This window comes from Cucurbita pepo, chromosome LG19 (genome assembly GCF_002806865.2).
Source record: "Cucurbita pepo subsp. pepo cultivar mu-cu-16 chromosome LG19, ASM280686v2, whole genome shotgun sequence".
In the NCBI taxonomy this organism is placed as follows: Eukaryota; Viridiplantae; Streptophyta; class Magnoliopsida; order Cucurbitales; family Cucurbitaceae; genus Cucurbita; species Cucurbita pepo.
The window spans coordinates 1751937-1778613 of NC_036656.1; the positions used below are offsets into that span (position 1 = coordinate 1751937).

Here is a 26677-nt window from a genome sequence, read left to right on the forward strand (position 1 = left end):
ACAACCTAAATAGAGTTCACAACTCAACCCTCTATTTTCAGGTTAGGTTGGATCGAGTTGTTGGTTATTTTTCTTATTACTAAAAAATACTATTTATTTACAATATATGTTATATTAATAACTAAAATCTCGTAAAAACCAAATATCAAGCATACACGAGTCAGAACTAATTACTAACGTCGATTATAAAAGTCAAATATTCTTAATTTTCAACTCTATTTTTGAGTTGACAAGGTTGACCTTTTGAGTTGACAAGGTTGACCCAACAAAAAAATGTCAACCTATCAATCGACTCGAAATTTTCGATTATTTAAAAATTTAATCTAACCCAAATTAAAATATAATCTAACATGAATTGGGTTGAATGGTTTGAATGATCAGGTTCTCAAATCATATGAACGCTCGTAAATAATAAACGGGAAAATAAAAAATAAATAAAAAGGGAAATAAATAGGTTGGCGGGAATGTCCAAGGAGGAAAAGAAAATGCGCACAGAATTCAAAAGCGTACGGAGGCCCAGGCCCAAACACGCACGAACTCCCTCCGCTTGGGCGAAGCGCGGCTGCTTGGCGCGGACGCCATCGGAGCTCTCGAAGACGCCCACATGACAAACCACGGAAGATGAAATTTCAAAGAAATTCAAATCCATAGACTGCCACAGTCTATTCGCAAGTTCAGCCAATTCCCCTAGCGATTATGGCCGCTCCATCCTCTGTTTCCATGACCCTTCTTCTTCTTTTTGTCTACTTCTCGTTTCTCCTTCTCAGCCATGCCGCTCATGACTCCGCCTTCAAGAGTATCTCTCTTATCCCTCTTAGTTTCAATGTTCGTTTTATTATTTTTCAACTTCCTTACGAGATTTTGATGTTTATGGCTGGTTTTCTAGTTGTAGGGGAGGGTATTTCGCTTGTGCTTGTTGGTAATGCTTGATTTTGCGATTGGTTTGCTTTTTTATCCTTCTGGTGGCTTTCTCTTTGAGTTGGTATTTTGAATTGATGCCGGATTGGGGTTTGGTGCTTTTAGTGATTGAATGTGGATTAGGGTTTGTATTTGCAGTTCGGTTCCTTATTTATTATTATTATTTTCTTGTTTTGATTGAGTCGATTCGATTGTTGGTTGTAACTTGTTGGCAGTTCTTTTAGAGACTAAAGATCGAGGGAAACAAAGAATTACTTGTTAGGGTCTATAAGTATGTCCATTGTGCGTTATTTTCATCAATGTGCCGTGGTTTAATCATCAAGACGTCTCTTTCTATGGTAATTTTTCAAAGTGCAGCGAGTGTATTATGTAATTTCACTTAAAAAATGACATGTATGCGAAGTGGGGATTGTCGATATAATGACAATATTTCCTCTAATTGTTATTTTGTGCAAATCGTATCTATTACGTGTTTGCTGATTTAAGGTTCTGATTTGGTATGAAATGGTTTGTGTAGTACAGTTTGATTAATGAAAATCTTGTGCGATAAACATATTAGGTTTATGGCCTTTTGTTGCACTTCTTTAGTTAACGTCGATGGATGTAATCTCAACGTTTCATTGGATAGGTATTGACCTCAGGCACCCAGCTGAAGATGTCTTTCCATCTTCACTTTCTGGAGCCAGTGATATGCAATGTGATCGTGTTCGGATTTCTGGTCTTTCAAGATTGCAACTTGGAAGTTTTGCCAGTGCTTTTCGAGTCACTGTAGTTCCATCTGTTGTTATTCCTGAAAGACAACATTCAAAAATTCAGGTTTGTTTTCACTGGTAAGTGGAGCATAGTCTGATATTCACTACTCACTAGCTTCTTCTAAACCAAAGAATACATGAGTTTGGATGCTTCTTACAGTTTTCACTGTACATGAGCGAGTCTCACGGGATACGTTTCAAAGTCTTTTTGAAACATTGAATACCAATGCAACTACTAGGGAAAAAGTGGAATCTTTTTCTTGTATGCAAACGCTGCTCCAAGACAACACTTCTAATACTTTTCTTGCTAAACCATGCAGGAACAATTCACTTGGATTGTGTCAGTGTGGAGATGATGAGTGGAAAACTTTTCAAAAGGGATTATGGAGCTCTACCATGTCTCCATATGAAATCAGATATGTTGACGTTAAAGTTCTTAATGTCTCGCCTCTAAGTGGTCCTGTCACAATTGCGATTGAAGAAGGTGTTTGTCACATTGGCTTTTGATCCTCCTCAGTCTTAAGTTAGTCTAGTTTTATGTTAATTTGTTTTCCAACTTCTTGCAGAGTTTCAACAATGGCGTCTTCTGTGTCTAGCATTCGGATTTATGTTGCTTCTTCTTGCTCCTGTTATCAGCAGCTGGGTTCCTTTTTACTACAGTAGTTCGATGGCCATTGGAATCTTCCTTGTTGTCTTGATTATTCTTTTTCAGGTACTAAAGATTAACAATCATTTTTAAACTCCTAGTATATGCAGGTAGTTTGTTTTAGTGTTTTGTTTATTAATTTTTTTTTTTATGGGAATTTTAGGTAGGGGTAGTGCAAAGAGTAAATGTTTGGCTTTAGAGAAAGATACATTTTTAATCCCTGAGGTTTGGGTTTGGTTGTATTTGAGTCCATGAGTTTTCAAACTCAACAAATATACCTCTGAGTTTTAGGTTTGTTTGTATGTGCATGTGTGTGCTTGTTTTCTAAATGAATTCTTAATTCTGCCTCTGCAGTTAGTTTCCTCTTTATGTGAATTTACAAATTGAATGCACTCGTACTTGATTAACCATTCAAATTTAATTTCTATATACTCCTTACCTTATGTAATATAATTACGAAGTTTAACATTGGTTGAGGAATTTTAAGACATGGTTGAGATTTATTTTTCAAACATAACTGCACCCAAGTAGTAAATACATTAGGAAGAGAGTGAACAATTTCACCCTACAAGATTTGGATAATGCAAAGTTCACAAGCAAGTATTCATAGATTATAATGATGAAAAGTCTGGGGTCATTCCATATGTTTGTCAATTTGATGGTTGATGAACCCTTCATGCTTGTATCTTATTTAGAAGCTTATATTACTTTCTTCCACTCGCTGGTTTGTTGATTTTGTAGGGAATGAAGTTGTTGCCAACTGGAAGGAAGAATGTCTTTTATCTAGCTGTATATGGATCGGTGGTGAGTATGGCATTAAAATTTTGTCCCCTTACTTCAATTAAAGCATTTCTTAAAAGTTGTCTCGTTGTTTTTTCCAGCTTGGAGCAGGATCCTATCTTGCTCACCACTTTGCAATGTTTGTAAATTCGATTCTTCTTAGTTTTGGACTGAAAGAAGAGATGCATAATCCTGTAAGTCTAAGCTCCTCTTGCTTTTACTTTTTATTACATTTCAAGTGAGATTCTTAACTTTACCTTGTAGAGAGTATGCTTGGAGTTCCGTTCATCATATCTATATGCTTATTGTTTTCTTTTCTTTTAAGCTATCATACTTATTATTATTTCTCTATTACGATCTTGTAGTGTTTGAAACCTTGAATGTATTATATAGCAAAAAAGGCATGTGGCACTTGTCTTGGTTCTCATTTTTAGAGGGATCATCTATTCATTTCAATAGAGGAAAAAGAATTGACAGACATTATTTCTATCCAATCATATGCATGAACTAGAAAAAAAATGGATCTGGGGTTAAAACGAATGAGCTGCCTTTTGGTCAAAGCATTATTTCACTGAGATAAAATTTCCTGGATCTTGTATGTATGGCCTCACTGGTTGCAGTGAAAGGAAGCTTCTTGGGGAAGACTTCTGTTCATTCTTATTGGAAGGAGCCTTTGCATCTAGGGATAGATGAATTTCCTTTCCAAGGTTATTTTGTATGATTTTGATGCTTCTGTTTCTCCTTTGGGGAATTTCTCCCGTCAAGAGTAGGATGTTAGATATAAGATTGGTCGTGAATGCCGTCTCCAATGACATGGATGTCCTGGCCGTTGCAAGGAGTTTGGCCCCTGGCGTGTCCTTAGCATCATTTTAGAAGTTGAGGGTGATATCATTTATTTCTAGTTTTTCCTCAGTTTTACTCTCCTTGTGTTTGAATGTGATTCAAATGGCAATTTCTCAAGCATCTTGTTTTATTTTGTTCAGTTTTTCAGATCCTTGGTTGGGTTGCTTTATTTATCCTTTGTCCTTTAGTGTTCTTGTGTGTAGTATGTATCCTTTGAGCATTAGTCTCTTTTCATTTTATTAATAAAAAGTTTTGTTTCTGGTTTAAAAAAATGAAAAGAAAAAAGGAATGAGATGCGGCAACACACAAAAGAATGAAAACGTTTCATTAAATCCATGATCAGCGACCATGATTCCAATCACAGTTTTTTTTTTTCTTTCTATAGATGTATGCGCTAATTCTTGATCCTTCTTTCTCATATTCTTAAGGTTGCCATCTTTTTACTTCTGGGGATCGTTCTTTCTGGAGCTGCATTGGGGTACTGGATCGTCAGGAAGTTTGTGATCTCAGAGGATGGAGATGTTGATGGTGGTGTGGCTCAGTTTGTAAAATGGGCGATGCGTATTATCGGAGCCACATCTATCTTTCAGGTGTGTCACGCTTTTCTTTTTTCCCCCCCTTTTTTGATAAGATGCTTTTGTGTCTTTGGATGTGTGCCATTTTAAAACTTTGAATTAAGTAGTTTGCTTTCATTAAATTATTGAGAAGTTGAGTTTTGGTGTACACTTTCCAAATATTTTGTTATGATTGTAGTTCTTTTTATCGGTTCCAGTTGGTGTAACTTCTACGATGCTCGAGTCACTTATCTGCAGTTTAAGTAATTAAATATTATGTATCTTGAATCTTGAAATTAATAGTCGAAGTGCTTCTGTGGTTCATTTATTTTACAGAGTTCTCCTGATGCTCCCTTAGCACTTGGTGCCTTTGTTTGTTGTTGGGCGGCCTGCTATCTTATCTCATCTCTGAAGCAGAGTTATACAATGTAAGTCATTTCCTGAAGTGCTGTAGTTTGGTGTGAGTTCAATATAACTTGCCTTTCTACTTCCTTAACATGTTTGAAGCAAATATTTTTCAATCAAAAGCTGTATTATTTTTCTGCAACAATAGTAGTAAGTTTTGAACTCTGCTGCATCTATAACAATTAAAAGCTTTCAGCGGCGTTATTCGTAAGTCATTTTCTGAATTGATGTGATTCGGTGCGAGTTCAATATTACTTGCCTTCTGTACTTCCTCGACTTGTTTAAAGCAAATATTTTTCAATTAAAGAAGTATTCTTTTTCACCAACAATATTAGTATTTTTCTACTCTGCTGCATCTATGACGATTAAACGCTTTCACTTGTTTAAATGTTGGAAATGGATATTTGATAAGGGGATTTTCACCTTCATCTTGGAAAATGCATATAAGACCCGTTTTAAGTAGTCTGGGAATCTTTTTTCAACCTAAATGTCATGCAAAACAAGTATGTTTGATGGATCTTGGGAACATTTCATCTCCTTTTGTGCCTTTTATCTTTTCAATAACAGTGGCTTCTTATTACTTCCCTAAAGAACAGGCTAAGTGAGTTCTGCTTTAGTCTAGTAGCTATTGGCAAAGGCTTCGTTAACTCATCTATTTGTACCAATGGTACTGTTTTCCTTATTTATTCATACTCTTGTATTAGTTGCCCTTGTCTGGTTCCCTTCTACCCAGCCTCTAGGTTGTTCTTTCTTTTGTGTGTGTTATGAAATATGGTGTCTGATATTATATAAAATCTACCGATCAGGCCATCAGACCACCTAAATTTCTTTCATGTTTGGTAGGAATCGATCATATTCTGAATCTGGCGGCCCTTGGCAAAGGCAGAATAATCAAATTATTGGAAACCGGACTCGTCCTGAATTCCTCAGCCGATCAAGCCCTCAAGACAGGAGATGGAGAGTTTCTGATAGCCACAGACCAGGATGGTCGAATTCGCCTGTTCAGGGTGCTGTTTGCTTTCATCGCCTTGTCTGTTTTCGTACATACGAGTCTTTCATACTCCCAATTGAGGTTCTGCCTCTTACCATTTTCATTGTTTGACGTGTTAATTGCAGCAGGTTTGATTTCACCATCCTCTGGAATGCAAAATCAGGACTACTACTCAACGTTCCACAAGACCCGCAATCGAAAGAAGTTCACGAAGAAAGCATGGGACGATTTCACTAGAGATTCAACCCGACACGCGTTGGCAGAGTGGGCATCGACCCCTGAATTCACGGATTGGATCATGGAGCATGCGGATAGAATCCAACTGCTCCCAAGTGAGAGTTCAGATGAAACTGTTGACAGTGAATCTCATTCAACCAACGAGAATGTTGTTGGTAGTGGCAGTAGGTTCAGCTTCTTAAACTGGTATGACTAGGTATCTGTTTCTGTATCTGTATCTGTATCTGCTAACATAGATAAAAGGATAGGATCTAGATTAGGTTCTTTCGAAATTTGATTCGTTGGTTGAGATGGGCGAATTTTCAGAACCCAAGACTAACAGCTAGAGGTCTCTCATAGATGAGAAGTCGACTTGACCCAACGCGCCATCAGTGTATGTGACTTGTAGCGTGTCTTGACGAACAATTTATTTGTCTCAAGTTCTTTGAATTGGACATGACATGCAATTGCGTCGATCCAAGATGCAACCACAACTGAACGTGTTCGGGATGATCCATGATTCCACGCAGTCTACAACTCTGGCTCGACGAGGGAATGTGAAGCTCATTCGACGCCTCGACATAACTGATGATATTACATTTTTTTAGGCATGGAGGCTGAAGTTACATACATTCCAAGCTGAGTTTCGTTAGTGTCTGAATATATGGCGACGGATGATAGCGTCTCCTCTGATGCCTCTAGGATAGTTGTCATTTTCAAGATATTCAAATTGTTATCTTTGTTCTCTTTTAATATCTTATTTTGTTGAGACATTTGAAATTTTTATGGGAATGTAAATTTATGAAACTTGGAATGTATATGGTTGAAAAGAAAGAAATATGAAACCGATGACATAAACTTCAAAATGTTCTCTCGTAAATTATGGGTAATACTATATATATACTCGTCTCTTTTTTTCAATTTTTTAATTTCAATATTACTTAAAAGTGTTATATGACACAAGAACTAAATTAATCTGGACTATCTAACTCAAACCATAAATGTTGAGTCTAACAGGGTTTATATTCACTCGAAAACCTGAACTACCTAACCTGGGTTGGGTTAGATTTTTTTTGGTTAATTAAAAAAAAAAAAACAAAAAATTTAGGTTACCCAACAAATTTAAAAATATCTTTTAAATTCTCCAAAGGTTTCAAAAATACCCTAAAGTTTTCAAAAGTTTAAAATTTAAAAAATTCCTTTAAACTTTATTAAAAACTTCAAAAGCTTGTATAGTTGGTACATGTTTCAAAAATATTCATGAATTTTTTAAAATAATATTAAAAAGTTTGGAGATAATCAATGAAACATCGATAGACAGTTTTCATCTATATATTAACGAAAATAAATTTTAAATTTTTTTTTTACGAAGGTAAATAATGTTAATATTATTCCTAAAATTGCATGACCATTTTTTAAACATAGGATAATAATAACCCTTTTTAAAATTTAAATATATTTTTGAAACAAAGTATTAACAATTTACCTCCTGAAAAAGTATTTATAATACCTTATATAAAAATTTAGAACTTTTTTTATTAATTTCTGAAAAGAAATTAAAATGATATATTTATATAGCAAGCAATTGATTGAAATTGCTTTTCCGTTCCCAGAAAGAGAGAGAGAGATAGTGAAGATTGAAAGCGAAGCGATCAGTCATTTTCGACGGAATCAAAATCCTTCTCTCCCAAATCTCCCATTTCAGTTTGTTCTTCAAAATCTCCGGCGGAAGCTTCACAACTCCATTCCCTTTTGCCCCATGCAGCCTTCAGATTTTCCCCTTTTCAGGTTCGTCCTCTGATTCTTCACCTAGGGTTTTAATTCCACCTTGAATCCCATGAGCATCTCTTTTCCGCTGCCATAACAAGATGCACTCGCCCAACAAGAGCCCTTTAGCTTCTCCGACCAGCTCCCGCTCTGTTACTGAGACTGTTAATGGCTCCCATAACTTTGTGATCAAGGGTTATTCTCTCGCCAAGGGGATCGGCGTGGGAAAGCATATTGCCAGCGAGAATTTTACCGTCGGAGGTTATCAGTGGGCCATATACTTCTATCCTGACGGCAAGAATCCTGAGGATAATTCGGCTTATGTGTCAGTGTTTATTGCCTTGGCGAGCGAGGGCACTGATGTGCGTGCCTTGTTTGAACTGACTTTGGTGGACCAGAGTGGTGATGGTAAGCACAAGGTGCATAGTCATTTCGATCGCTCCCTCGAGAGTGGGCCTTATACGCTCAAGTACAGAGGTAGCATGTGGTAAGACTTCTCTTTGTCAATGCTTGAATTGTTTTCCTTTTTGTTTCCTGCGAATGAATTTAGAACCATGGCTGCCGGTTAGTCGCACGATGTTAGTGCAGTTTTCATTCTTTTTTATATCTTTAGGGGATGATTAACAAGTAGGAAATGGGTGTTTTAGATTTTCAGATTGGGAGTATATGGGTAATGATTTTCCCCCTCTTTTATCTCAATATTGATAGCTAAGTGAAGCAATGAGGCTTTTCAACAATTATGATTATTATGTCACATACAGATGTTGTCAAATCTCAATGATGAACTGGATAATTGATGGACCCATGGGATGTGCCTTGTTGCATACCCTGCAGTCTATGTGGTAAAGTACCTATCAAATCACAAAACTATGTTTTTCTTACAAGAAAGAAAGAATTCATTTAACTGATGAAAAGAAACAAATGCTCAAAGATACAATCTCAGTGAGAAAAATAACAAGCAAACTAAGGAGGAGATATAAGGAGTTACCAATTCATACAAATGTCTAATAAAGAAAAGTAAAAAAAAATGGTATAGGAAGAGAACACCATTGTGATCCTTTTCATTTAGCTGCCACAAGCCGAATAAATCAATAATTTTACTTGTTTTAAAAACTCATTCGATTGCATTCCATCCAAGTTTCATAATTAATGGCTTTAACTGCATTTACTCGTAACAAATTATCTCTTGGAGGTAAGGAAGATCCCAGAACGGGAAGAATATTGCTCTTAGAGCTATTTGAGAATACCTATCCAAAATAAAAAATCCTTATCTATTGCTTTGGATGAAGGTCGGAATAAACCCTGTGCTGTCTTGTCAGTCTTAACTTTAATTCAGGGCTTGATCAAGTTGCTGTTACTCAAGTTCTTTTTGTGATTTCTTCAATACCTCCACATCAATTATGAATGAATTGAATTATTTCTTTTGACCAAAGGTTTCTGTCATTTAGTTGTTATCATGATTGGCTAGATTAGTGTGGTGGAGCTGATTCATTCTAAAGGTTCTTTGGAAGTGGTTTGGTAAGTAGTATTAGTTGCAGCAATTGATCCTTTCGGGAGGGTTGGTGGCTCTTTGGTGAAGGGTGGGGGTTGGTCGATCTTTGTATGCTTCACAGGGGTATTCAGAGATGAGGGAGACAAAAGTAAACCAGCCAATATTGCCCCCTCCTGACAGGATAAGAAGTCTACTTCTTCCTCCTTTATTGCCTAGTTGTGATGGCCTCATGCCACGAAACGTTAGGTTTCTGTGCCTCAATTATTTAGCTAACGAAGCCACATTCTGATGTCTCATGTTCCAATCCCCAAACCCTGAACTCCCATGGCCATGAGACCACTGCCTACTTAACTTATTGAGACCCTTCCCCCCATCACCTTTCCCAAAAGAAATCCCATCAGGAAGCCTGATTCTTATGTCGTAGGTTGTGAGTAGGGGGATTATTGCCTTTTTACTTCACCTGATCGATGTGTGGCTTCATTATTCAAAGTTACATGTAGGACCGAAAGCCCAACAATTTTAGGGTTTCATCTAGGGCTAGTCAAATGCTTTTAAAAGACTTCTTATTCTTTGTATTTTTTAGAACTTAATTTTAATAAGAAAAATCATTTTGCTGTGAGCATCACATCCCCATTTCAAATTCTTGCTTTAAGAATTACATACTCAGAACATTCGAGTTTGGCTGATCCATCGACTTGTGGTGTGCTCTAATCCTAGGCAAGGAACTAGTTTTTCAATCTTGGATAGTTGGTTCTCATGATAATTCACAACTATTCTTCCCCCTGGGGTTAAAACCAAAATGATTTGTAGTTTTTGGTGGTAAGTTAACAGTCCTAGTCACTCTTGGGTGTTTGCTTCTATTCATCAATGGATTCACATCAGTTTTTCCAAAGATCTTCCTCGTGCATTTTAAGGCCCTAATGATGTGTTCTTTTCAAGTAATTGTCGCATCTTCAAGGACAAGGCTATAGTTTTGACTCATTTTTAGATCATTTAACTTACATTGCTCTATCTTGGTGTAAATTCTCCCCTTATTTTGGCGATTATAGTCTTACATCTCTTATAGCCCAATGGAAATTTCTTTTGTAATTCCTTTCGCATGGTTTGCCTTGTTTTTTTAATTTCATCTCATCAATGCGAAATCCATGTTTTTTTTTAAAGTAAACATTTGAGCATTTTGACCACATCCTTCGGAAATATTCTTTCTCCCAAAAAATTGGAAGCTGGCACTTGGGGTTGCCTTGGCTCTTAAGTTCACAGGCTACAATGGATAAGGCCCTTGTCCCCCGTTGTGATTGAGGTAGATTTTTTCGGTGACTCAGATTCTTATCAATGTGGTGTATTTGGTCAAAGAGAGGAAAATTTTTACAGGTGTAGAGGGGTCTTGGGATGTGGAGTTTGGCTTATTTCAATGCCTCTTTGTGGGCGTTTCTGACTTGTTATTTTTGTAATATTTCTTTTTCTAGTTAACAACTTGAGTTCCCTACTACTAGCTTGTTGTCGTCTTATTCATTTGGTGGCTTGTTTATTTGTCTAGCTTAGTTTTTGTTGGTGTTCTTTCAAACTCAAAATAAAAATGTGCTTCCTATTAGCTATTTTAAAGAATTGGAAGCATTTGATATATATGTGTGCAGGTTAGATATTGGTGGTTTGTTGGAAGAAAGTAATTCTGTGGTTTCTCCATATTGGATTCCGCCAGAATTGATTAACCACCCTTTTATCTGGTTATTTTCTTTTCTAAAGTTGTGGACCAAGTTTTCCCCCCTTCCTATTTAAAGAGTATTGGCTTTTCTAAAGGATTTTTATTATTTGTTGACTGGGGTGTAAGGGCGTTGGGATGGGTCTGTTTTTGGTCATAATCAATGCCAGAATGACCTATTATTTAAAAAAAAAAAAAACTGGAAAAAAGATGTTGAAATTAATTCTTATGAAAATCAAGATGTTGAAATTAATTTTTATGAAAATCAAAAAACTGGAAGTACTCTGGAAGTGAGATGGCTGACTGGATTCTATTAGACAAGTCTTTGACATTTGTTCAAATATGCATCCAAATTGTTCAACAACAATATGATAAGCTTTTATTGTGCTTAATAAGTATCCCATCCATGTCCAACAAGTGTCTTAGTGCTTGATTAGTGTTTGGACTTTATACGCATTTGGTCTGTGCTTCATAGTTTTATTGGTTATTCACGAACTCTGACATCTTTAACCTATGAGGCTACCAAATGACTAAGTGATTCTTGGACATTTTTGCTCTCATTGCCGCCTAATATTATGGTGACTGGTGACAAGTTGATTGTATGGGTGGTGAATTCTAGCATATGAATTGCAACTAGCTTTTTTGTTTTCATATTCCAGCCCTTGAGCATCTTAAAAGAAAGTGGCTTGACTAGTATTTTAATTTTCTCCATGTACAACTTGACTTGAATAGGATCTGTTTTATGGGTCTTACACTGTTTCCTGAGTTGTAAAGTCTTTAATCTTCTACATAAGCTTCTTCTTCACTTGTCTCTTGGTAACCCTCTTCTTGCTATTGATTTGTGATAACATGCATGACCTTTATAGCCTGAAGTCTGAAATCAAATTTTGAGGTGGCATAAATACATTAAAGATTTTGTGTTTGTGTCAGGCTTTTCACTTTTTCCTTTCATTCAGTGGAATTGTATGCAAGCTTGTTCTATGGTTTATGTAGTATTAATTATAAATTAATGTATTTTTTGCTTTGGTTTTAGGGGCTACAAGCGCTTCTTCAGAAGGACTTCACTTGAAACATCGGTTTTCCTGAAGGATGATTGCTTGAAAATAAATTGCACTGTTGGTGTTGTTGTGTCTGGAATAGACAGCTCAAGACTACACTCCATTCATGTCCCTGAATCTGATATTGGAGATCATTTTGGCACATTGCTGGAAAATGAGGAGGGTTCAGATGTCACCTTCAATGTCTCTGGGGAAAAGTTTTGTGCTCACAAGCTAGTATTGGCTGCTCGTTCTCCTGTTTTCGAGAATGATTTTGTCAACATGATGGAAGAGGACAATGATGAAATTCTTATAACAGAAATGGAACCTAGGGTCTTTAAGGTGGATTCTCTAAAGAACTAGTACTTCATAACTTCCAATATTTAATCTGCTTGACTTGTAGTACGTCCAATGTGCTTCCCATCTGCTGACAGTTTCTTGCATTTCGTCTAAGCAGGCTTTGCTGCATTTCATTTATAGGGATACTCTCCCAGAAGATGACGAATTCTTGGAAGCAAGCTCATCTTCAGTTCCGTCCCTATCTGATTCATTGCCTGCAAAATTGTTGGCTGCTGCTGATAAATATGATTTGCCGAGACTTAGATTGATGTGTGAATCTGTACTCTGCAAGGACATATCCGTGAACTCTGTATCCCATATTCTGGCCCTTGCTGACCTCTATCATGCTGCTGATTTGAAGTCTGTTTGCCTAAAATTTACTGCAGAAAATCTAGTCGGTATGTTTTTTTTAGTTGGTTTTCATTGTAGAATTACCATTCTCTGGATAGAAATTTCAGCAGCTATTCATATTCTATATCATGGAGTAGAATTATAACATTGTTCTTTCCGGTAATCTTCCTTACATTTGACATGCCTAATATACATGTATGTTCAGGTGATATGGTTGAAATTTCTGTATGTCAGCATTTGTCTCTATGAACTAGTCTGCTGAATATTTGTCTTTTAGGTGACATGGGCGACATTTTACGTCTCTAATTCCAGGATTGTGCCAGTGTGCTCAGCTGTTTTATCTTTGTCACATCTTACAATCAGTTGAAGACACTTGTGATTGTTGGTGTGCATCTTCTTGAATAAAATACTACAGATGGTTGCTTGATGAATGAAACCACAGTTGTTTTTGTTTGTGTTTTTCTACTTTCTAGAACTCGCTAATAATATAGGATTTGAACTGATGATTGGATTTTATAATGCAGTGTTGTCCGCCTAAATTTTTGCCTTTTATGTAAGGAAATCACTGGTTACTACTGGATTTTTGCTTTATAATTGGACTAAGAATCTCAAGAAATTAGGATCTTTTTTCTTTTTCCTTGCTAACACTTAGATTTGTGGATAAACTATTTTCCAATAGCAAATATTATAGGCTCCCAGTCCATTATACATACTCCCGGAGGAAAAATTGCAAACATAATCAATGGGGTAGTCACATGGCTATCATATAATTAGTGACTTTATGTAGATAGGGCCATCAGGCTGGTGCGCAATGTGTGGTCTGGGATGCTTACTATGAACTCTGTTAGACTGTTATCATAATTAGGGAACATCCAAAGACATGGCAGTTTTTGGCAAAGGCCGGTGCGCAATGTGTGGTCGGGGAGAGTTCTTGGGCTTCTCGAACGCGGGATAGGGCTGTAATCTGTTCTTCTTTCAGTTAAGATAGTAGATACCGTTATGGCTGTGCTCTTTTCATACTACATGCCCATGATATGCATTGTTTGGAGATATCTTTTTTTCTTTCTTGTATGTCTACGACTTCTCTTTTTCCATTTCTCATTGTCCAGAGGTTTAATGCAGCCGTAATGCAATCTGATGGGTTTGAGTTTCTCAAAGAAAACTGCCCGCTGCTGCAGTCAGAGCTTTTGAAGACTGTTGCCGGGTGCGAGGATGAGGAGCTTAGCGGAGGAGGAAAGAGTCGAAGCGTGTGGGCGCAATTCTCCGACGGCGGGGATACAAACGACAGGAGCGTGAGGCAACAGACATGGGAAAATGGAGAAAGGAGTCGAAGCCTGTGGGTGCAGCATTCTGACGGTGGCGACGCCTGCATCCGGAGTCCAAGGCGAGAAGGCTAACGCATAATCGGTAACTTACTATCGTGGTCTGTATAATAACATTTTATGAAATGATCTCCAGAACTACTGAGTAAAAGAGAAGATGTGTAGCCATAGAGAATGTAAAGGGAAATCATCATTGCTCTTGTTGACCTGTTGTATGTTGAATCAGAAGATTGGCATTTGTGCTTTTGACTACATTGGTTTAGCAAGATGTCATAATCTTTGTAATGGAATGTTTGCCTTGACTGAATAAAGCTTTCTTATTCAGAACAAAATTCTTGTTGTTGTGAAATCTACACCTTTTTTGTTTTATTGTCATGTTGTGAAGTTGTAGATATGACGTTTACGCTATGACGTTGTGAGAACGATGTTAATTTATTTTAGAAGGCTTTTTCGAGAAACTTTAGCTTAAATGTGTCGATTCATAAAATGCATGTCTGTATTATATCTTGAATTTGCAGGACTAAGCAAGAGAGAGACAATATTTCGCATGAAGATGTTGATGATATGACGATGAGTAAAGAAAGTGTGCAAGTATATGTTGCTTCTTGTCTACGAGAGAAGATGTTAAGAAAGTGAAAAAGAGGGTGAAAGAAACGTTATTGGCCACTAACTACTCGCTCTTTGGTTGCTCGGGCTCCATGTTTTAAGTTCGTTATTCGAACAATCCCATCTGCTCCGCTAGGAGCCTCTCCTCTTCTTCAATCTTATTTACAGCGTTGCTCTTGAACCTTTATAGATCAAGCTGCTTGTTGTAATGGCATGCTTCTTGGGTGACTCACTACGCTAACCATAGTAAACTCTTCGTTGTACCAAAAGGGAGATTTGATTTAAATGATGAGGTACATCACAAGAATAACGAGAGCACAGGATTCAATGATTGATTCAAATAAAAGTCAAGGTTGAACAACTGGGGCGCAACCCCACTTTTTTGTTCGTGCTCTGACCAATTGAACTACAATCCCGGGGAGATAAAGTGTACAACATATGTTGTTGATTTAATTTCCGATCGCTCTACTGATGAAAGAAATATAGTGATTCGTTGATGTTAATGACATAAAATCTTGGTTTCACTTTCACGACATGGAGGTGAACCATGATCGACCGTGATCGTGAGAATTGCCTATAGCTTCTTGGCCCAAAAGGTTTCTCGATCCCAGGGGGTGGAGATCCATAACAGACAGAGACAAAATCAATGTTTAAGCCCGTAGGAGATGCATCTGACTTTCCTACAATCTCATCCCCTATCAAGTTCAGTGCTTACGTCCCTTTAGAGATAGGGAGAGGGGCGAGCAAAAGAGCTCTTTCTACTCGTTGAAGATTCTATCCACAAAAGTAGGAATCCATCGCTATTCCTTTTCTTCCACCGAAAAAGGTTATACACGAAGCAATGTCCCTATTTCACTTCTACATCCATCCATGACCTAAAGACAAAAGTGAGGAGCTCGAGAAGATCAAGACTACGATATACAAATAATTTCAAGTTTGCATTACAAAGAGATCCTTTAGATTCAAGCACGGATTCTCTTGAAGAAAGGAAGAACGATACAAACTAAGGCGTCTTAATCCATGTTCATTAAAGACAAGTCAAGTTTTATTTGTGGAATTAGTACCCCAAGCCCACCGCTAGCCGATATTGTCCGTTTTTGCCCGCTACGTATAGCCATCAGTCTCACGGTTTTTAAAACGCATCTGTCAGGGAGAGATTTTCACATATTTATAAAAAATGTTTTGTTCTCCTCTTCAACCGATATAGGATCTCACATAAAGAAAATTGTTTATTTTACACGAGTTGCAAGCATACTGCAACGATCTATCTCAATAGGATACATTGATCCATGTTGATGTTTCAAATCATTTTGAAACTTAAACCAACACTATCTTTCAAAAACAAAATCGAACAATCCCAGTGAGAAAAGTAAAACAAAAACATCGAAAGTAAATAAATAAATTATGCATCAAAACCAACGTCTTGTGAACTTGAACGTTCTTTAGTGAATACGTATCGAATTTACCGAATAAATAGGAAGATCAAACCCTACAACTATTTATCTCATTGGTGAATCAAGATAACGCACATGACATGCAACTCATGTTTCTGGACCCGTTCAACTCGTTCTCTATATCAAGAGCTATAATCTCCGATTTTACCGTAAAACGTGTTATACACATGTTTAGAAGCATTTTTTTAAAACTCTTAAAAAGTGATACATTCATTCACTTATATATTCTCCCTATTCATCAATGATTAGATATGTCTCAAACCCATTAGCCAATCCATTAAGCACAAATCTCAATAAGCCAAATAATATTATATTTTATAAATCTTATTATATTATTGTTCATTGAATCTTCCCAAATATAAATTATAATTAAAATATATTTTCTTACTTTTAAATATTTAAATTTAGTTTAGATTAATTTATTATTATTATTTAATCGATAAATAATAAAACAACTGTTACATTTTATACCATAAGTAAATATTGTCTATTTTAGTTCACTATTTATTTTCATTAATAAAGAATGTTTCGTTCCATCCTACAGTCCACTCCCTTGAGATTCTACTGTCCTTGTTAACATATTGCTCGATGTCTAGCTCTGATACCATTTGTAACCGTCTAAAATTGAACAAATATTTTTTTATAAATTAAATTAATAATTTATAATATTATTTAGATAATAATTTGAAGCTGAATAAAAAAATAAAATAGAAAAGATAAGGTGTAAATTTCAAGGGAGGTATGCATATTTTGAGACTCCCAAAGCATAAAGTCTCCATTTTTTTTTAATTATTTTTCATATAATCATAACTCATAAAGTGTTATATTTAATGGTTTTGATTTGCCATTGGACCAAATTTCCCACCACTTTTTCTACATAAAGTATTACCCGTTCGTTCGTATCTCATTCCAACCAAACTACAACGATCTAATAATCTCGAACTACCTGAATCTGACAAAAAATTTAGATACGTACTTTCGACTTAACTTAGCGCTTGAGGGTTGTCGAGATTGATATTCCAAGCTCCGACCCTATAAAAAGTAGATTCTTTAGCAGTTGAGTTATGCTCCTATTGGTTCTTAAAGTTAACAAGTTCTGAAAGTTTTTTACCGTACAATAATGTTAAAATTGATGAACGAGTTCATGAAAATTGAATATACGGTAAAAACTACAACGCTTATGTAAGTTCGAGGTTAAAAATTTGAAGTGGGCGTGAAAAAATTGAGTTATGGTCGATATTTTTTTAATATATTTAATTTTTAAGTTGTTTTTTTTTTAATTTTTCTTATCAAATAAATAAATATTTTAAGAAAAACATCTCCTTAATCTCGGGAATGGGTCCCATGTTCTTTCTCTCTCTCTCTCAAATTATTATTACTATTATTATTTTTTGTAATTTAGTTGAGAGGGACTAGAAGCTAGATGATGCCATGTGGACTCCACAACATCCACATCTTTCAATCACAACCGTCCATCTTGATTACATCTTCCAATCAGATGGTAGACTGGTGCCTGGGTCCCACCAATAATTAAATTTTATCTGTATATGCATGGGCAATTAAAAAATATGATTTCCAAAATAATGTAAAATCTAATTTTTTTTATTAGCCTAATAATAATTATAAATTTCAAATTTACTCATAAATTTGAAAATGATTCAAAAAAATCGAACACGACCCCACTTTGAGTAGCACAAGCTCTCGTGGCTTTACTTTGGGCTTCCCCGAAAGACCTCATCCCCATGGAGAGAGTATTATTTGATTATAAACCCATGATCAATTAGCCGAGGTGGGACTTTCATCCAACACCTCCCCTTCTTTTTCTTTTGGAGTTCTTTGTTCGACATTTAAGGATTCTATTGATATGACTAAGTTTAGTGCATGACTCTAATACCATGTTAGATGAACATGACTCTCCACAATAGTATGATATTGTCTACTTTAAATATAAGCTCTCATCACTTTGCACTTCCCAAAAGGCCTCATTCCAATGGGGAGAGTATTCTTTGATTATAAACACGAGATCATTCCCTAAACTATCCATCAGAGTTGAATTCATTATTTGATACAAGTTGAACGTGTTAAAATATTCCATAACTTAATCTAACCCAACCTATAAATCGGGTAATATAAATTAAATATTTTTTAAATTAAATAATTTGATAGATAAAACAATTTAAAAATTAAAATTAATCCTTAGGGATAATTTAATGAGAAATTTCATTTTCTCAACCGAAGAAAAAAAAGAAAAAGGCTGACACACCGACCCGCCATCCTTGGAAGGCGGCAAGTTGGATTCCCGTTCCACACTGTTGACAATCTCTGCCCCATCTACCCGCGGGCAGCAGATCAACCAATGGGCCGTCAGCATCCGAGTGGGGGCCTCCTCCACACGCAACATTAATTTTTCATGATTCAAATTCAGTACAATTGAATCGATTTCCTTGAATCCGCAGCCACACAAGGAAAGGGTCACCCTTCTTCTTATATTCTCAAATTTTGTTCAATTTGGGAGACCAACACAGAATTAGAGAAGAGAAGAGAAGAGAAGAGAAGAGGGGTGTTTTTCTGTATCGGAATCTGCCCGCTCCCCGCTTTAATCCAAGAAAAACCACTGGAAATTTCTTCTGGGGTTTCTTTTTTCCCAATTTGGGAATGCGGGTAGGTTTGGGTTTAGCTTATTTCAAGAGATATATATTGAGTTATTGCCTCTAGCGCCCTCACTTCGTGGATAATTATTGTAATCTTAAGCTTGGGTTGAAGAACAACAGCGAAAAAAGAGAAGATAAACGGATTTTCTGGATGGGTTTCTTGGGTGATTCTATAGAGGAAAGTGGAAGGGGTGGAAGGAGTTCAAGGGTTGGTTTCAAAGCATTGATAAGGAGGAAACAGGTTGATTCTGCCCATTCTTCATCCTCATCAGGGCATCATCAGTTAGCCAGAGAGTTATCTATTCCTCATCTTATTTCAATAGGTACCCATGTTATTCTTTGTGCTTTTAATTTTGTTTTGATTTTGGTAGCCATGTTCTCTAACTCCTAGAAACCTTTATTCTTTCTGTGTTTGATGTTGCTCTTGTTGGTATTAGTTCTTGAGATTAAGTTTTTATACTGTTAGTTGTCTCTCTGAAGTTGAAGGTGAAGATTGTTTGGTTTTTCCTACTATTGATCACTCCCCAAAATCTGATGAATATTGATCTTCTGGTAGTTCAGCTGTTCTTGTGCGGATCTCAAGTATATCTGCCTCTTAACGTGTTTGGATATGATCCACGATCGAAATATGTCGAAACAAATAAAAGAATCTAAAAGAACGAAGGGAGAGAGCTCTTGAATAGAGGAATCTTAAGCACTTTGCTTTTCAATTGTCTTTGTTGTTGTGAAAAGAGCATACATCTCATGAGTATTTACCAGAGAAAGTTTCCTTAGACTTTCTCTCCAAGTTAAAACCACTGACAATTCTCTTAGATAAATCATTAACTATTTCCTAAACTTATTCAAGTTAATAACTATTTTTACCGTGTCAAGGTCAATGACTCACAAATTGACCACAATTTCTGTGTAGGAGTTGGTGCTACTATTGGAGCTGGAGTGTATATTCTTGTTGGAACTGTTGCTAGAGAGCATTCCGGACCAACCCTTGCTATCTCCTTCCTTATTGCTGGAATAGCTGCAGCTCTTTCCGCATTTTGCTATGCGGAGCTTGCAAGTCGTTGCCCGTCCGCTGGAAGTGCGTATCACTACTCGTACATATGTGTTGGAGAAGGGTAATTTCGTGTGACTTTACTTTGCAGATTATGATTGTTAATGTTAAGCCATTTTTCTGGATTGTGAGTCGAGTGCTTGATTGAGGTTTCGAAGCAGAGAAGTAAGTCGTATCACAGTGGAAATAGCTATCAGTTTGTTTGTCATTTTTTTGGGGACCTGGATGTGTATATTGTATGATGAACTTTCTTGAAACTGATGGGAAATAGCTGATTTTGAATTTCATTGACCCATCCAGAAAACTTGTTTGCAATGAGGCCGATAACTATCGATGTAGTTTATGATTTTTTTTATTAATTATACGACGATGTAGTTCATCTTCACATCACGTTTTGCCTACCGGTTGGTGATTATCCATTGCTATTGCTTTCAGTGTTGCTTGGTTGATTGGTTGGGCTTTGATATTGGAATATACGCTTGGTGGCTCGACTGTTGCACGTGGAATATCCCCAAATTTGGTACTGTCGCCTCCCAACTTTTCACTTAAATTCAATAATAAAATTGAAACAAATTCTTTTTTTGAGTCAAGTCATGTGAGATCCCACATTGGTTGGAGAGGAGAACGAAGCACTCCTTATAAGGGTGTGGAAACCTCTCCTTAGTAGACGCGTTTTAAAACTGTGAGACTATTACGTAACAGGCCAAAGTGAACAATATTTTTTAGTGATGAGTTTGGGCTGTTACAAATGGTATCAGAGCCACGAGGATGCTGGGCTCCAAGGGGGGTGGATCGTGAAATCTCACATCCGTTGGAGAGGGGAACGAAGGAGAGGGTAACGAAGCATTTCTTATAAGGGTGTGGAAACCTCTCCCTAGTAGACACGTTTTAAAACCGTGAGGCTGTTACGTAACGGGCCAAAGTGAACAATATTTGCTAGCGGTGGGTTTGGACCATTACAAATGATATCAGAGCTAGACACCCAGCGGTGTGCCAGCGAGGACGTTGGGCCTTAAGGGGGGTGGATTGTGAGATCCCATATCAGTTGGAGGGGGGAACGAAACATTCCTTATAAGGATGTGGAAACCCCTCTCTAGTACACGCGTTTTAAAACCGTGAGGCTGTTATGTAACGAGCCAAAGCAAACAATATTTGCTAGCGTTGGGTTTGGGCTGTTACAAGTTATGTTATAGTGCCATGATTTTAGATACAACTTTGGAACTCTGACGCCTTGGTAGTTCTCACTTTATCTGTTTTATCCTTTCCCTCCAACAGGCCATGTTGTTCGGTGGAAATGATCGTTTGCCTTCCTTTCTAGCTCGGCAAACACTACCTGGACTCAATATTGTTGTTGATCCATGTGCAGCTATCTTAGTTTTGATTGTCACTGCACTTTTATGTATGGGAATCAAGGAGGTATACTAGTGTATTTTTTCAGAATAATTTCTATCTCATGTATGATAAATAGATATTGTTGTTATTAATTTGTTAGTTGTCCTACAGAGTATTGCGGCACAAGCTGTTGTGACAGGTGTAAATATATGTGCATTGATGTTCGTCATTGTTGCTGGCTCGTATATCGGTTTCAAGACGGGATGGATTGGATATGAACTTCCTACAGGGTACTTCAAATTTTTTACTCTGTACTTTGTTCCTCTATAATTTAGTGTCATCTATGATGTGTATTTATGAATGTCAACTCTGCAATATAACAGGTATTTTCCCTATGGAGTTGATGGGATGCTTGCGGGGTCTGCTACCGTCTTCTTCGCCTATATTGGTTTTGATTCCGTGGCGAGTACTGCTGAAGAGGTAACATATTGTGCCAGCATCTGTTATCTCAGGAACTTCTTGAAAAGTAAATTAAAGATCTCCTAATGAAGACCAAGTTCTTCCCTGTTCTTTCTTCTTAATTAACTTCTTTAATCCATACAAAAATAACAAATCAATTTGATGAATCTAAACCAATAGCACATTTGTAATTGACACGTGGTTAAGATTTATGTGAGATCCCACATCGGTTGGGGAGGAGAACGAAGCATTCTTTATAAGGGTGTGGAAACCTCTCCCTAGCAGACGCGTTTTAAAAACCTTGAGGGTAAGCCCAAAAAGGAAAGCCCAAAGAGGACAATATCGGCTAGCAGTGGGGTTGGACTGTTACAAATGGTATCAGAGCAAGACACCGAGCAATGTGCCAGCGAGGAGGCTGAACCCCGAAGGGGGTGGACACGAGGCGGTGTGCTAGCGAGGAGGCTGAACTCCGAAGGGGGTGGACACGAGGCGGTGTGCCAGCAAGGATGCTGGGTCCCAAAGGGGGTGGATTGAGGGGTCCCACATCGATTGGAGAAGGGAATGAGTGCCAGCGAGGATGCTAGGCCCTGAAGGGGGGTGGATTGTGAGATCCCACATCGGTTGGGGAGGAGAACGAAACATTTTTTATGAGGGTGTGGAAACCTCTCCTTAGAAAACGTGTTTTAAAGACCTTGAGGGTAAGCCCGAAAGGGAAAGCCCAAAGAAGACAATATCTACTAGCGGTGGGCTTGAGCTTGGGCTTGGGCTATTCAGTCAACTAATTTCATTTAAGCATACATGAATGTTTATGGACAAATATGCAACAAAGATACTAATTTGTGGCAGCATTGACTTACTATGATTATTTTCAATAGGTGAAAAATCCTCAACGAGATTTGCCACTGGGGATCGCATCTTCATTATCGCTATGCTGTGCCCTGTATATGATGGTCTCGATCGTCATTGTTGGTCTCGTGCCTTATTATGAGATGGATCCTGATACCCCCATTTCCTCTGCATTCGCTCAGCATGGAATGCATTGGGCAGCGTAAGTGTGTACTCGTATGCTTTCATTTTCGAGTTACACGGGGCGTGCCACAAGTTGTGTTGTCGGTAGTCTCTGGGATAAATTGGGTAGATTGTCTCAGCTGATGATGTTATCTTTATGCTTCCAGGTATGTGGTGAGTGCTGGAGCTGTTACTGCACTCTGCTCAACATTGCTGGGTTCTATTCTCCCTCAGGTACCTATATGAGCTCTTTGAGTTGTCTCTTAACCAGCTCAAAGTTTCTAGACTTGCTTGCAGTTTGTTCTATCACCAAATAATCTTGATTGTTCGTGTAGATTACATTTTACGCTTTGCGTCGATGATACAAGGAATAAGACCCCTTGGATGTTATGAATGTTGGAACTCTTATTTGCCTTTCAATTTCTTGGCTCATTGCTCATTGTAGAATATGTATTTTTGTTTATTAATTAGCTTGGATGCTGCGTTGCTTTTTTGGTATATATGAATCCTAAACAAGAAAAAACGTTCTTCTTCTCTCTCTCTTTCTGTGAGATCCCATATTGGTTGGGGAGGAGAACAAAGCATTCTTTATAAGGGTGTGGAAACCTCTCCCTAGTAGACGCGTTTTAAAAACCTTGAGGGAAAGCCCGAAAGGGAAAGCCTAAAGAAGACATTATCTGCTAGCGGTGGGCTTGGGCTATTACAAATGGTATCAGAGCCAGACACCGAGCGATATGCCAGCGAAGAGGCTAAGCTCCGGAGGGGGGTGGACACGAGGCGGTGTGCTAGCAAGGATGCTGGGCTCTGAAGGGAGGTGGATTGTGGGATTCCACATCGATTCGAGAAGGGAATGAGTGCCAGCGAGGATGCTGAGCCCTGAAGGGGGTGGATTGTGGGATCCCACATTGGTTGGGGAGGAGAACGAAGTTCTTTATAAGGGTGTGGAAACCTCTTCCTAGCATCTTCCTAGCAGACACATTAAAAACCTTGAGGGAAAACCCGAAAGAAGATACTATCTGCTAGGCTTGGGCTTGGGCTTGGGCGGTTACATTTTCTTTCTAACATTTTCCATCTTCTTATACATGAATTCTGTTCTTGACATATCTGCTTGGCTTTCCAGCCCCGAATCTTGATGGCAATGGCGAGAGATGGGTTGCTGCCCTCTTTCTTCTCGGATGTTAATAAACATACTCAAGTTCCTGTCAAGAGCACCATAGCAAGTGGTGTTGGTGCTGCAAGCCTGGCCTTTTTCATGGATGTTTCAGAGTTAGCAGGGATGGTAAGTTGACTCTATCTAATTTTTCTCTAGTTTTATAGAATTGATGTTAAACGTGAAAACGTTCGGTCAAGATGTTCGTAGCCTAAAGAAACCTTCCAATTCAATCTGAAATTTTTTGCTATCTTAAGTCGTCTCACCGAGTTCGACGATGTTCCAATTCGCTGCATCTATCTTTTCGTATTGGCATTGTATATTACGTTTATACCTTGTTGTGTCTCGTGAGTAATGTACATTTTGACGTTCGTATTCTCATAAACGTCTTCTCTATTTCATAGAGTTTAGTTATTAAGACGATGACCATGTGATACACAATTGAATTTGACATCTTGATTGGATTGTGAGATCCCACATCGATTGGAGAGGGGAACGAAACATTCTCTATAAGGATGTGGAAACCTCTCCCTAGCAGACACGTTTTAAAAACCTTGAGGTGAAGCCCGAAAAGAAAAGCCTAAAGAGGACAATATCTGCTAGCGGTGGAGCTAACAATACATTATGCGGGAGAATTGGTTGAACATGTTTTTCTCTTTGTCCAGGTGAGTGTTGGTACCCTTCTTGCATTTACCACAGTGGCTGTATCAGTGTTGATTCTCAGATACATTCCACCCAATGAGGTGCCATTGCCACCATCTCTTCAGGACTCGGTCGATCCACTGTCCATATCGTACCGTAAGAGTGCCGAAGATGTTGATGGAAAAGATCCCGAGATTGGTTCTGCTAAGGACAGTTCTAGACCCTTGCTCGAGAAAGCGGATTCATCAGTTGACATCCCCATGATTGGGAGCTATCTCGCTCGACGTGGCTGTAAGTTTCATAGTCACTCTTACGCATTTCGCTTGTTACAATGAGGTTGATCCACTGTGTTCTTATGTTTAATCGTTGCAGACGTTCTAAACGAGAAGAATCGACGAAAAGTTGCGGGGTGGATCATCTTGTTAACATGTGTAGGGGCTCTACTTCTTACATATGCAGCTACAAACTTGAGGCTTCCAAGGTTCGTTGTTATTACGACTTCTATTTTCTTCGAGTAAGACGTAGAGATTTCTGTTTGTTAACATCTTGCAAATGTCTGTTGAATGATTTTGAAACCTATGGAGCGAAAGGGGTGGACACGAGGCGGTGTGCTAACAAGGATGCTGGGCCCTAAAGGGGGTGGATTGTGAAATCCCACATCGGTTGGGGAGGAGAACGAAACATTCTCTATAAGGGAGTGGAAACCTCTTCCTAGCAGACACATATTAAAAACCTTGAGGGGTAGCCCGAGAGGGAAAGCCCAAAGAGGACAATATCTGCTAGCGGTGGGCTTGAGCCGTTACAAAGGAGACTGCTAAGATTCAAGTTCTTGACATGTTTTTTTAGCGGTGGAACTCGTATAATTACGTTTTAACGTTTCTGTTCGTCTTTTAATTGTTTTTGCTCGATGTGTTTGATGTTTCCACCAGCTATATTCGATACTCAGTTAGCGGAATCGGTATTATGCTTTTGTTATCTGCTTTGGTCGTGCTCTCGTGTATCGACCAAGATGATGCAAGGCACAGCTTTGGGCACTCAGGAGGTGAGACATTACTCTTTCTCTTTCTCGCTCGACTCCCGTTTTTGTATTTGCCATTTACTTATTCTTGACGCTCAAATATCTCGATAAACGAGTTTAGGATCGAACTACCTATCCTTAATATAATTGTAGAGACTGCTGCTGGTAACCGAACTCGCCCGCTACCAGGTTAACTAGTTTTTAGTTTCTAGCATCTTTGATTCCAGGGAAAGATAGAACAATCCCTGCATATTCTTCTGTTCGAGTCCTACGTTACGAACTTGTGGTTGCTTTGTACTGATTTCCGAGTCGTATCGTCTCGAGATTCGAGTCTAGTGATGAACAATGTATATTCTTGGTTAATGTATGAACACACTGATCCATTGCATTTTCTCCTGTTGTCTTCTCAGGTTTCACCTGTCCATTTGTTCCTCTGATACCAATTGTGTGTATTATCATCAACACCTATTTGCTCATCAATCTCAGGCAACGACCCTTTCATCTTCGCTCGTTCGTTTACTAGTGTTACTTTCCTTTCTCGATATCGAATCGTATATATAACTTAACATTCACCCAAATGCCCTCATGTTCGTTTCTTACCCCTGAAATAATGATCCCTTTCTCTTATCCTTTCAGTGCTGGTACATGGGCTCGTGTGTCGATATGGCTACTTATCGGAGTGATCGTTTACGCAGTCTACGGTCGAACCCACAGCTCTCTACGAGATGTAATCTATGTGCCAGTCACCCGTGCCGAGAAGAGAAACAAGTACTCGAGGGAGGTGGTAGCATGAATCAGTTGGTACAAAGAGTAGAAGGCAAAAAACTTTGGGACATTGCTTAGGACTATATTTTTATCCATGGAGATTAATCTATCTCCTTGTAATATAGGGTTGGTTATTGAATTTCCTTCGAACCAAATAATGTAAATATAAAGCACATTTCATTTTTATTTGTGGGTTATATCTCCCCGTCATCGAGATTTCGATCTATTTGGCCGTCGAGGTTTCAAAAGGAATACCTCAGTTTACGAGGTTTAAAATTAATTCTATATAGTCTTTGAGTTCAGTTGATCGTCATTGACCAATAAAACCTCGACGATATTAATGAGGTAGATAATATATGAATTTTTTTAACAGATGTGACCTTTCAAGAACGTGATTAGAGATGTCCATTGGGTAGGAATAGGAAGCCTTCC

At 38.0% G+C, this 26677-nt stretch overlaps 3 protein-coding genes across 9 annotated transcripts; all 3 read left to right on the forward strand.

Annotated features, from left to right (window-relative positions):
- The first annotated feature begins 497 nt into the window (after positions 1–497).
- LOC111782171 lies at positions 498–6971 on the forward strand. Of its 6 annotated transcripts, none has more exons than XM_023662983.1 (11): positions 498–796; positions 1547–1748; positions 1991–2154; positions 2237–2382; positions 3058–3120; positions 3198–3290; positions 4368–4529; positions 4830–4921; positions 5742–5905; positions 6015–6322; positions 6433–6971. In XM_023662983.1, exons 1-10 carry the CDS (start codon positions 697–699, stop codon positions 6320–6322), a joined length of 1494 nt encoding a protein of 497 aa, XP_023518751.1. In that variant the 5' UTR covers positions 498–696; the 3' UTR covers positions 6433–6971. The 6 variants fall into 6 exon arrangements, with proteins under 6 accessions (XP_023518751.1, XP_023518752.1, XP_023518754.1 ...); XM_023662984.1 differs by having other exon boundaries at positions 6466–6971; XM_023662986.1 differs by having other exon boundaries at positions 6015–6312.
- Positions 6972–7700: 729 nt separating this feature from the next.
- LOC111781458 (BTB/POZ and MATH domain-containing protein 4-like) lies at positions 7701–14444 on the forward strand. Of its 2 annotated transcripts, none has more exons than XM_023662047.1 (4): positions 7701–8359; positions 12097–12442; positions 12558–12837; positions 13913–14444. In XM_023662047.1, the coding sequence occupies exons 1-4, from the start codon at positions 7974–7976 to the stop codon at positions 14185–14187; spliced, it is 1287 nt and encodes a 428-aa protein (XP_023517815.1). In that variant the 5' UTR covers positions 7701–7973; the 3' UTR covers positions 14188–14444. The 2 variants fall into 2 exon arrangements, with proteins under 2 accessions (XP_023517815.1, XP_023517816.1); XM_023662048.1 differs by lacking the exon at positions 13913–14444 and adding an exon at positions 13068–13901.
- A 4168-nt stretch (positions 14445–18612) lies between these two features.
- Positions 18613–26475, forward strand: LOC111781509 (cationic amino acid transporter 2, vacuolar-like). Its single transcript, XM_023662149.1, has 14 exons — positions 18613–19146; positions 19734–19935; positions 20307–20391; positions 21147–21287; positions 21375–21493; positions 21587–21683; positions 22538–22710; positions 22838–22904; positions 23791–23949; positions 24486–24753; positions 24835–24943; positions 25392–25504; positions 25891–25966; positions 26117–26475. The coding sequence occupies exons 1-14, from the start codon at positions 18975–18977 to the stop codon at positions 26271–26273; spliced, it is 1938 nt and encodes a 645-aa protein (XP_023517917.1). The 5' UTR covers positions 18613–18974; the 3' UTR covers positions 26274–26475.
- The last annotated feature ends 202 nt before the right edge of the window (positions 26476–26677 follow it).

Coding starts and splice junctions, on each gene's coding strand:
- LOC111781458 (XM_023662047.1), top strand. CDS start 7,974: ATGCACTCGCCCAACAAGAGCCCTTTAGCTTCTCCGACCAGCTCCCGC. Junction 12,443..12,557: donor TGGAACCTAGGGTCTTTAAG/GTGGATTCTCTA, acceptor TCGTCTAAGCAG/GCTTTGCTGCATTTCATTTA. Junction 12,838..13,912: donor TACTGCAGAAAATCTAGTCG/GTATGTTTTTTT, acceptor GGTTTAATGCAG/CCGTAATGCAATCTGATGGG.
- LOC111781509 (XM_023662149.1), top strand. CDS start 18,975: ATGGGTTTCTTGGGTGATTCTATAGAGGAAAGTGGAAGGGGTGGAAGG. Junction 19,936..20,306: donor TACATATGTGTTGGAGAAGG/GTAATTTCGTGT, acceptor TATTGCTTTCAG/TGTTGCTTGGTTGATTGGTT. Junction 22,711..22,837: donor CATGGAATGCATTGGGCAGC/GTAAGTGTGTAC, acceptor TTATGCTTCCAG/GTATGTGGTGAGTGCTGGAG.
- LOC111782171 (XM_023662983.1), top strand. CDS start 697: ATGGCCGCTCCATCCTCTGTTTCCATGACCCTTCTTCTTCTTTTTGTC. Junction 4,922..5,741: donor CTGAAGCAGAGTTATACAAT/GTAAGTCATTTC, acceptor CATGTTTGGTAG/GAATCGATCATATTCTGAAT. Junction 5,906..6,014: donor GTCGAATTCGCCTGTTCAGG/GTGCTGTTTGCT, acceptor TGTTAATTGCAG/CAGGTTTGATTTCACCATCC.